The sequence below is a fragment of the Aythya marila genome (genome assembly GCF_965140915.1).
Source record: "Aythya marila genome assembly, chromosome: 15".
NCBI classification, from domain to species: domain Eukaryota; kingdom Metazoa; phylum Chordata; class Aves; order Anseriformes; family Anatidae; genus Aythya; species Aythya marila.
Window position 1 is genome coordinate 8,057,133 of NC_139056.1, and position 11,590 is coordinate 8,068,722.

Here is an 11,590-nt window from a genome sequence, read left to right on the forward strand (position 1 = left end):
CTAGCACATGTGATTTTTTTTTTTTTTTTAATAGTTATAAGCAACTATACCTCCTGCTTTCATGGGGTTTCTATGAATATATCCCAGAGCCCTCCTTTACTCATTTAACCACATCTCCCCCCCTGCCCCCAGTCAGCACCGTGGATTGGATGAGAAGCAAAGGCGATTTGACACAGATGGGAGGAAAGATGTTCCATGTGCCTAAGGGATTGGTACAGATGGTCAGTTTAATCTTTGTTCATCATCGTAACACACTGGCCTACAGAGCTCGGACTCTAGAGCGAGCACCTGGAGCGTGACGTTTGGAAGTCAGGGTGTCACAGAGCTGTTAGAGCCTTTAAGTGCTTGGCCACATCTTCACTTCTCTTCTGGGGGTTAGAAGCAGGAGCAAAGTTTGGGTGTCAGGAAAAAGAAATGTATAGAATAAATAAGGAGAGTGCAAGCTATATGCTCTGCAGTCAGGTAAAAACAAACAAAAAAAATAGGGGCAATTGCATCTGCAGCTGGGGTAAAAGCACAGTACTTTCCCCCCAGTAGGTAATATTGAGCATAGGGGCTGTAGGGATTACCAGATATAAGTGATCTTGCTCACTTGGAACATACTGCCAATGATAATTTAAACTCCTGAAAATTCAAAGTGAACTATTTTAGTTAGTATCTTTCAGATCACCCCAGGATGAAGCCCAATCTACCTCACACAGGAAAAAGACTGCCCTCTCTTCACACATCATGGAGATCTCCTGCTGTAGAAACTCCCTGCTCTCTTCACTAGTTGAGGGTCTGCCCCCTAGATATCATTTGTATACAGTAGTACGATAGTGAACAGTTCTGCCAAGAAACTGTCTTCTTTCTGTTAACCATGGTGATTTTCCTCGAGCACATTAATGCTCCTTCTATTAAGATGACACCCAAACTGCCTGAACGTTGAATGGATAAAGAGCTTTGGCGCTTGCTCACATCCCAGCCCATTTTGAATATTGATTCTCCTGCAGGAATGGTGCTTAAGATCGTTAATTGATAAAAGTAACTTCAGTACCATTTAACATGATGGGTCTCAAGAGTAAAAAGAGCTTTGCTTGTGATAAGCGTGAGTAACATGGGGAGGCCACGTCAGAAAAGTCACCGTGTGACGGTCTCTGCCTGCAGGTGCGCTCAGCAGCCAGCCTGGGGGAGCCCTGCGGCTGGCCTGCTGACCGTCCCCTCGAAAGCCAGCTGTACAGCAGGGGAGCAGGCCCCCAGCTGGGGGGACAGCAGTTCCTAAACAAGGAGAAGAGGTTAGCAGTGAAGAATATTATGAAAGGTATTTCACTGTCACAGCTGGGGAAGAAAGAAGTACAAAGATAGCAGGAAGGGCTGTCATAGCACAGCGGATGTAGGAGAACAGGCAAGATGGAGTTAACCAAAGCAGCAAATAATGAAAGGATCAACATGCTTTAATAACATGAGCAAGGCAGCTGAGGGACAGCTCCCCGCAGGGACCCGCGTTGCATGCAGAGGCGACAGGGAGAGTAAAAGCTCTTGGATTGTGATTAAAGTCTTATTTGTGCCAGAAACACCTACTTTTTCCACTCTTCACTTAATTCTATAATTTGACTGCATTATTCTTTGTATGCTTGCTCACTCTCACACACATGCTTAATCTCTCAGCTTTCCTATCTTGAAACATCACTGTGACAGCCCAGGCTCTGACAGCACTAGTTACCTTCAGGTGCTTAAACAAGCAGTTCAGGCACAGCATCATGCAACAAAGACTAACAGATCCATGGACAAGGACAGCACTGGTGACATCTGAGGTGAAGAATGTAAAACTAATCAGTTGGGCTGGGTTTTGTGCTCTTTATGGGGTGGTTTCAGAATGGAAGCCTGTGTTGGAGCCTTCAGAGAAACACCTGAGGTGTGGCTGTCAGTATGACAGAGGCACTAAAATACATTTGCCAGAAAGCTAACACTGAAATTTGCAAACTTACAGGGGAATATTTGAGTACTGCAGCTCCCAGGATAGGTAGCAGTTTCAATAAGAATTGAAGGTGTGCATCAGCTTCTGCTAATGTTACAGACTTATTTATCTTTAATTATCTTCTGTGTCTCAGCATTAATGGGTTTTCTGCACCCACCAAAGGTTTGAAATACTTACATCAGCCATGGAAGACATTCACCTAAGGCTCAAGACCTCAGAATAGTTACATGCCTAGTTAATGACAGCTTCCAGATTTTGTGCCAAGGCTAAATCATTAGTAATGTCACAAAGGAAGTTGGTAGTGCAAGGTAAACTTGTCTTGGCTGTGCCAAATAATGGATCAGCTTCTGCCACCCTTCCCGGGCTCCCTGCTATTCTCACCGTTGCTCTTTTCCCAGTGAAAGCTGTTGCTGCAGTATGGGCAGTGTGGTGCACCTGTCTTTTCTGCAGCTATTCAGTGCATACAGAATGGTACACATACAGAATGGTACAGCTTTTGCCAACTGTCAGGATTAGTGAATGAGTAGCATCAGAAGCCCAAGGTTAAAACCCTGCATTTCAAGCTGATGCATAGGTCTCAGGCAAGGGACAGCACCACATACTCAGATGAGATCTGTGATTCCAGCAATGCAGGATGGAGTTTGCATGCCTCTGACGTTATTTTTTCTGTTTCTGCAGGATGGATGACATCCAGCTGTGCAAAGACATTATGAACCTTAAGAAAGAGCTGCAGAGTTTGGTAGCAATCCCAGGTACGGGCTGTTTCCAGCTCAATTTTAGGATAATGCTTGGGTGATGCAGGGGTGGGGCTGGTGTCAGAAGCACGCCTCTGCTCCTAACACAATCAGAAATGTCCCCACAAGGTTGAGTTTCATGTCTCCTGTCTTCATATATTCCCTCCAGTCCTTATTTTTTATTCCCATTTTACTTCCTTCCCCTCTTTAATCTCCCAGTCTCTGAATTTCTTTTCATGCTATGCTTCACTGCTCCCTTGACAGCAAACCTGCAACTATCACTCAGACAAGGTGCATATTCACTCCCTCTTACACCCCCTTGGAAATATCAAGGGAGCCAACTGGCACAGAGATTGTCAAGTAAAGACAGAATGCTGAGATACCTGAGATAAAAGGGAGAATGGAGAAGGATTTAAAACCATCATGGTGAATAAGATTGTTATTTCCTAGATACACCAATTCATTGGCACAGCTGCAGTTATAGCTACCTTTCAGAAGAAAGCCTTCCGCAAAAAGCGAGAGATAAAAGGTGTGCTTTGCGTTTTGCCTTTAATTTGCTGCAAATTCACTGCTCTAAGGAGAGACAGTTGTGTGTGTGTTTGCAATTCTTAAATCTAAACTCTAGCTGAAATCAATGAGGAATTTTGCTTCACTACAGCTTTGCTGTTTTAGATCATTCATAACAGCCCTACTCTATTCAAGAAAAATTAGAAACAGATCCTGCAAAACACTCAGTACCTCAGTAGGCTACCTACATTAGATATTATTATTTGACTCTAGCACCTTTCACAGATAAGTTGCTACAGCCCAGCTACTCAGGACAGGTTTTGATGCTCCTTCTGTTATCCTTATTTTTCCTCCCATATTTTGTTGTGCAACTTTGAAAACCTTTCTCCCCAGAAAGAACAGAGCAGGTCATTCATGAAATAGAGAAGTTTACATTTGTCTCACAGATAGGGTTAATCAGTTTTTTGTTTTTGTTTTCTAACCTTTTCAAAATTATTTTCTAGTCCATTTCTTAAGCAGAGATCAGACAGCCTTCTGTCTGAATCAGACAGCTTTCTCCTTAGCACTCCACAAATCTCAGCAAAACTTCAGAATTTGAGTATACACAGTTCCAGCAGCACCACCTTTTGGCAGACACAGTAAGACTACTTTTACCTTAACAAAGGCATCACTGGCACTCACACACAACTGAGTGCTTATGTGCCTAACATAGAAAAACACTTCACAGAAATGGGTTCATTCATAACATCCAGATCAGTATTCACCAGCTGATGAGCAGATCCCTACTCTTTGGTTTCAGTGGACATGGATTGCAGTCATCATGGGATCAGGCTTTTAGAACACAGCATCTAGAGTACACCACAATTTAATGTGCATACATTTATCATTTGGCAGTCAGTTTCCTGAAGAATGGGATGGGAGATTCAGGAAGAGGATAAAAAAAAAAAAAAAAAGCAAAAGTTAGCTCCTACTATCAGTAGCAGGCAGAGAAAATCCCACATTCCATAAGCTTAAGAGGCAAAGCAAATCTAAATGTTTTTAAGTATTCCCCGCTGCAGATTCAGCATTACTCACAACCATGAACACTTTCCATAGGTAAAAATACAGGTCTTAATATCTTTGTAGAATTCAACCACATTCCTGCATTGTTTATAAAACACAGAAAATACTTCTGACAAAGCAAAGCAGCCTGATATTATAAATCATTTACTCTGCAACTAACAAACCATAATCTGAAATTCTCAAGGAATACAACTTCTAGACTGAGACTTACAGAATGACAATGTCTCAAATATTACACTTAAGGTGCTTTTGTCTCAATTACTAAGGAGTGGATTTACTGCAGAAATTCCCAGTAGGAAGTACGAAACCCACGATTCAGAAGTAATCTGTAATAAGCAATCATTTTCAAATGTCCGATTTATTTAGCTGTTTCAAATTATTGAACGTATAAGGTCAACCAGCAGACACAACAAATGCTGCTCAGATGCATCAGACTGCAGGAGCTTGCCCTTCTCAAAATTCTTATATTAGTTTTATGGTTCCCTAAATGCAGTTCTAATCCTCAGAACCAAAATCTTTGATTTAATGCAAAGTGTCTACTCAACTAATCAAAATTTTAAACTTACTGAGGAAACGTGGGCTGGGATTTGCCTCTGGCTTTCTCATCTCTGCCCTTCTTACTAGGTTTGAAGATGTCTGTCTTAACTACATGTGGCTTTATAACATTGAACTACAGTTGTGTAATCCCTAGTATTTATGATGATTTTAGCTTGTGACAGTCCCATGATTCGTGTCACAAAAATCATTGTTTATAGACAACCTAGTCACGAGACTGTCTAATTAACAAGTTCATATTAATTACTCAGACTTTTGAAGCACAAAAACACCTTTGTTTATTTTTCCACATTATACAATTCATTGATGCTATTACTTCAGGATTTGCAGCTCGCCTGCCTTAACAGGCTTGAAAAACTGTTGCAGCCAACAGCCAGAGCTGTTATAAAATAGAAAGAAAGAGTTTCTTTTGGCATGGTCTCATTTTCTGCACAGCCAAGGGGATTTTGTACTGTGGATTTTTTTTAATGATTGAACTTCTTTAAATACCAAAATGCTTTCAAAAAGTTAGGAAAGCAAAGTATTGTCTTGTATAGTAATTTAATATTAAAAATAATCTTGACAAACCCCTCAGATTAGACAGGAGAAAACAAGTAGAAGAGAAAAGAAAAAGCAGCCAGAATTTGCTGGATTTTGGTGACTCAGGTCTGCAAAACCACTGACTTCCATCAGCAAATCATTCTTAGACATCTGCAGTTTCTCCTGTCCAGCTCCCTGGAATCTGAAGTCTTTTTTTTTTTTTCTTTTATTTTCCCTCCCCTGTTTTTGACCAGAAAAAGAAAAAACAAAGATGGAGAAACAAAGAGAAGATGAACTGATTCAGAAGATCCATAGACTGGTACAAAAAAGAGATTTTCTTGTAGATGATGCAGAGGTAGAGAGATTACGGTAAGAACTAAAAGCAACCAAATTTATGCCCAACATTTCATGAGTCTTAATTCTATGCTGGAGCAACTGCCAACATTTACATTAATGGGAGAGAATTGATTCTTTAAAGACAAGTTACAAGTCTCTATCTGGTTCCACAGAAATATATAAAACTACATTATTGCACTCCTGTTGCTCTTTACCCCGTAAATAGCTCGGTCATCATCTAATGATGGCAGAGGGATTTGGTTTCTTTCTTTCCCAGAGGGTGACTGGGCATTTACTATTACAAAGGGAAGGATTTCTGGTGCTGCCAGAGAATCTTCTTGGCACACGTAGAAGATGTGAAATAGAATTCTACAAGGGGCATATTTGTAGACATATAGAATCTTTTTTTTTTTTTTTTTTTTTTTTTAAATAAAAATGAATACTTTAGTCATTTATTATCACTATTCTGTCTATGCCATTGTCTGGAAAGATGAGAATGGAATTGCTACAGGTCTACCTAACCTGACGTATAAGTTCAGAATCTCAATATTTTAGCTCAGATTTGCATAACAAAAAACCTGTGGTTTCCTAGACAGCTGATTTCCAGCTGTTGCACTGAAATCCAATGCTGTGGAAATAGGGTTTTGTCTATTACTTCCCATCTTTTTTCAACAGTAATGTTTCAAGGCTCCAACAGACCATTTATCCTAAATGACAGTATCTGTTCCAAGATGTTTAAATTCTAAACAGGCAAAGGACAGGAGAGAGAAGAATGTTTGCCAGAGTCTAGCAGTTGATCAAAGAGAGGCTGGCCAAAGGTAGCAGCTGACAAAAGCCTGAGCTACTAACGTAATCCAGAGCTCTCATCTGCTAGTTCAATGTGCAAATTGCAACAGCTTCAGTGGCAGCCAGACAATACGGAAGCCTAATCATAGGCTACTGAAAATGTATAGCTGTGCACTATACAGATGTGAATACATTAGTGTCAATTTACTTGTGTAGTAAAGCCTGATGCTTTTCTTTAAAACTCTTGACAAAGTCTTTTTCACTGAAGTGTTAAATCAGTATCCTTTTACTGTCCCAATTTGCTGAGAAAACATTATTTCTGTAACAGATTCTTTTTTCCCCCACCAGAGAAAAAGAGGAAGACAAGGAGATGGCTGAATTCCTACGGACCAAGTTAAAACCCTTAGACAAAGCAACACAGTCTCCTACCAGTGAGTTTCCAAACAATAATTAAGAAAAACAACAACAGGAAAAACTCCAGACAGCAGGATGAAAGAAGGGCATTTTCAAAGGCTGTGCTGGGCCAACCACTGCCAAAAGATAGGCTACAGCCACTTAGATGCCCAATTACCCCTTAACACTGAATCCAAATCATCTTTGTAAAAAATTGCTTTTTTATTTTAAATATATGTCTGCCTTTTTCTTGCTGTCCTGGTTTGGACATCCAAGTCCAAAGAACAAGCTTTAGCAATATTCTTGTTCTTCAGCTCTGTAGTTGGTGGGGTTCCACACAGTAAGTGCCTTTCTACAGAGGGATCTGTTATCTGACTCTGTGGCTGTGAAGAGGGGCACCCGAATTGAACAAGCTTACCCTTAGATGTCTGGATTCTTTAAACCCTAAAGGAATAAGTCATCTTGAGCAGTTTGAATCCACAGAGCAGCTTGGTTTCTACCAAACTGATATATGTATCATTGAAATAAAAGTTAAAAAGGTTCAGGAAGGGGGCAGGGGGAGGAGGGGTTTATGTCCTTTAAGCCAGAAGTACAAAGAAATAGCTTAACCAACTCTTGGTTTTAATGGTATCCTCTTTTTGAACACTGCAGGCAGCCCAGCAGAAAAGAAGGCAGAACCTCCTCCAAGCAAGCCCACCATCGCCAAGGCAGGATTGGCTATTATTAAAGATTGCTGTGGAGCCACACAGTGCAGCATCATGTAGCTCTGGGCTCTCTACCATGTTTCTCGTCTTTTCAAGTGTTTTCATTGAAAGAAACTGTAGGGTGAAGGGATTAACAGCATCCTGCTAAACTGAATCAAGAGCAACTATGGTACAACAGTAATACATGGAATGTACAATGGCAGGTTCTTCACTGTTGCATGGATCACTCAACACGCATGCCTAAAAAAACAAAAGAAATCCATATAGTGGCTGTCCAGTGACCAGAAAAGATCTGTAATAGAGTTAACAAAAATATCCAAGTCATAAAAGTGAAAGAGGATATATTTCATCAAGTAATGTGTTAAAAAAAAAAAAAAGAAAAAAACAATTTTAAGAGGTCATCACTTCAAGAATTTTTTGTACGCTCCCCCCCAACAAATGGCACTCAACCATTTGCTGGAATATTCTATTTTGGCTACTTTTCAAAATGAAAGCCATAAATAGTAATGCTCTATATAGTGCAACTGATAGCTGAAGCAATTATAGGATAACTGATGTTGCATACAAAATATTTATCAAGCTAGTGGGATGTTTAAATACTTTGCTGTTGAGTATCACTTCACTTCCTAAACACTGAATATCAGTGACAAGGACACTACAAGTAGATACAGGTTTTAATACCATATGATTTCTGAATTACTCAAGTCAAACATTGCTTGCACCAGAAAAAATAAATATCTGGTAAAGTTCTGGCAGGCACAGATACACTAATCTGCAAACGAATGATTAGTCCAAAGCTCTATCATTTATCTCACAGATCTCCACCTCACATGGAGTCAGAGGGGTGATCACTCCACGTTCTGTTCACTATTAAAAGTTACACGCAGTATGAGATCACCTACCAGTGGTAGGTTACTGGGAGAAGAGTTAAAGACATGGGCACAAACAAAAATTAACTAATAGTGCTTATAAACAACTATTAACCACATCTCTAATGAACATGAGAAATGTAAGCTATTGAGCATTGGAAGACATGAGCTACTCAAGACAAATTGACTACAAGACAAACAAAAATAGAGAAGTAGGTATCTGTGGCAAGTATACCACATTCTACACAAAATGGATTTAAAATTAAGGGAAATCAGACTTACCTGCGTTACAGCATTTAATGCATTTCTGGTCTCTATGCAGATTAAATTTTGTGGAATCTAATCTTTATATTAGCTGTCAGTAGCTGGTATGTGTGACAGTATTCCATATAAATGTATTGTGATAGGTATCAATAGTAAAATAAATGTACATGATCTATCTAATGTGAAAAGTGAAAACAATCTCAGGCTTAGAAGTAACAAACAAATAGCAAAAAGTTCCTAAAATAAAAAGGTTTTTAAGAGGAACTTCTATTTTGCAAAGCCAGCTAAGTGAAATGTGCACTTGTATACAAAGGAACCACAGTTATAGGAAAGGAGATTAAAATTAACAGCAGAGCTACCCAAAAAGGACAGGCACTGATATTCTTAGAAAGTATCTTACCAAGACTCAAGGAAATAGACACTATAAAGTAAATCAGACTATTCTTGTATAAAAAAAAACCCACATCCCTAGTATTGGACTGGTTTATTGAAGAAAGTTTGCATTTCCAGAAAGTTTCAGTACTGCAGACTCACATTAGACAAGTGATTTGTCACCACCATTTCCTTAAGGTTTAAGAATCAAGGAGGAAAAAATACCAAGGTTTCCACTAAGACATGAAGCACCTGAAATACTTTGAACAAAGATGCAGAAAGAAAACATATTCAAGGCTGAATAGTCATATATAGTTAGACATCCTTATGGATACACATCATATTAAGCTCTGTAGTTGTTCACATCTACTCTGGTATGGGTTGGACTCTGTGTAGCACCTGCACACATTGGGAGAACTGTGAGGGGGGACTGCCTAGCCTTTAAGAGAAAATACATGGGAGGGAAACGAATTCCCACTGACTTCTGGAGAATTCAACAGCCTCTTTCATTTGCTGGTGCCCAAATAAGACACTGATAATTCCTGATGTCTTTAAGGTACAGGTGTTTGATATTTTTAACAAAATGCAAAGGGAAGTTAGGAAAAGCAATCTGTAGTGAAGCAGCCAGCTTAAAGCCTTTGGAGGGTCAGCTGTAACAACCAAGCACTACAAATGCCAGTAAGTGAAGGAGCGTGAAGGACTTAGTTGTTGGAAGAGCAGAGGTGACTTAGGCACATTATAGCATTAAATGTGCTGATAGCTGGGCTAATTCCTGTGTGCCACAGCTGCCTACAGTCCCTTGGGAAGGAAAATAAGATCAAAAGAACGGAGATTTGCATTAAAAATTGAGCTAAACGTCTCTAGGATTCAGGACGCATGACTAGGCTACAGAGCCCCCCCTCTAATTACAATGAATAGAAAGCACAGCAAATATAGAAGAAACATTCATAGGCAGTTAGCATTGCTAGCCAGTGCCCCAGAGGGACTTGATCTACAGCAGTATTAATGAGAGTGAACTTTATTTCCAGAGGCTTGGCTGAAAGGTTTTCTTTATGTGCATTTATTTTGTTTTTAATTAGCAAATGCCTTAGTTCTGTTTTCACTTGTCTGCAGTGCACCAGTGGTTCCTTTGGAAGTGGAGTTAGTGATGCTGCTTAGCAATAAAGTGTTTGTTTTATTTATTTTTTAAAAGACTGAGGTCTGATTGTCAACCATGGTCAACACTGGCTTACAGCATTGTCCACCCAGAACACAGCAAAGCCTTAATAGTTTACTTTAATGGCTGTAACTCAACAAATTAAGCTCTGTATTTTGAACCACGTTAAGTGCGTGAACTTCTCAGTCCTTGGGTTAAAAAGAAAATTCAGACTGAAACAGTATTTGCAAAGACGGTCTCTGTAGCTTCCATGACCCTATGAACACAGTACAGTGTGCACCCCCTCATATTTTAAATCAGCAGAAAATCTTTGACAAGGATGTTTAGGGGGCTACACGGACCATCTGCCGTCATTTCAGAGCCAACTCTCAGATGTCTGTTACTGTCTGCAAAGAGGGAGGGTGGTTGACTGAAGCACCTGGACTCTCTTCTCAAGAAAGTCCTGGCTGTTCATCCAGACAAAAAAGGCAAGGCAGCAGAGACAGAAGAAAGTTTGAGGTGGATGTGACACTTCTCTGTAGTAAGCAGTGCTCTTTGTACTGATGACCAATTCTACCAGCAAATGGCTCTTGCACCTTCCCCTAGGCCTACTGACTCTCTTCAGCAAAGTTAAACGTATTTCTAAATAAACTAAGCTGCTGTGTTACATTAAGCATGTGTTTCTTCCTTATTATTGAACTGGTGCAGCTATACTTTACCAAATGAGGATTAGTATTCTGGAGGAAAGGATTTTTTAAGTTAATGATGCTACTAAAAAAATTAGTATTTCCTCTCGGCAAAAAAATTCTCCAGGGGGACCCCCATAGTGGAAAAAAAAAGCAATAGTCAATCTTGTGACTCTCCTGACATTGAAACCTCACTACAGCCCAGAGCAGAAGACCGTTCCTAGCCCTGCATAGGGAAGATAAAGGTCTTGGCATACCCAAATATCATTCCAGAAAGACTTTTTTTTTTTTTGAGTTAATATCAGGACCATTCTAATTCCGCCTGACAGAAAAATCCTGGCACTGCTGACCATCTTCAGGTTCTGGATAAAAATACGGCCAAGCCAGAGTGGTTTAGCAACAGTAAGGAAATTCAGTACTGCCTGGTTTCCCTGGAGTGGAGTTTTACAGATGTTCCTCATGCTGCAGGGCTCTGAGCAGTCTCAGGGAGCAGAGTCTACGTGACCAGATAGAGGGGATGAGATGCAATTGAGTTCATCTTTGCTCATACTACCCCAAGCATCCTGCTGCAGGAGGCCAGCATGCAGTGAAATCAAAGTTTGTATTATCAGTGTTTGTCCTGAAGAAGTTTTTGGGCAACTAATACCTAACAGCAGCAGTTTTACATTGCCTGAACAAGGTATGTGGAAGATGAGTTTTCCTCCCCACCTC

General features: G+C 40.1%; 2 protein-coding genes across 5 annotated transcripts in view; one reads left to right on the forward strand and one right to left on the reverse strand.

Annotated features, from left to right (window-relative positions):
• The window catches only part of BMERB1 (bMERB domain containing 1), a 47,749-nt gene extending 40,110 nt beyond the window's left edge, over positions 1-7,639 (forward strand). Inside the window, exons 3-6 of the mRNA XM_082772451.1 lie at positions 2,636-2,709; positions 5,589-5,703; positions 6,805-6,887; positions 7,501-7,639. Coding sequence (XP_082628577.1) covers positions 2,636-2,709; positions 5,589-5,703; positions 6,805-6,887; positions 7,501-7,613 — 385 coding nt within the window. The 3' untranslated portion in view covers positions 7,614-7,639. The remainder of the gene's footprint in view (positions 1-2,635; positions 2,710-5,588; positions 5,704-6,804; positions 6,888-7,500) is intronic.
• A 20-nt stretch (positions 7,640-7,659) lies between these two features.
• Positions 7,660-11,590, reverse strand: part of MARF1 (meiosis regulator and mRNA stability factor 1) — a 32,482-nt gene continuing 28,551 nt past the window's right edge. For 3 of the 4 annotated variants that reach the window (XR_014318527.1, XR_014318528.1, XR_014318529.1), the window contains one exon: positions 7,719-7,845. The gene's annotated coding sequence lies outside the window, so the exon portion shown is untranslated. Of the gene's footprint in view, positions 7,846-11,590 lie in introns of all 4 variants that reach the window. The other variant, XR_014318526.1, reaches the window with a different exon arrangement.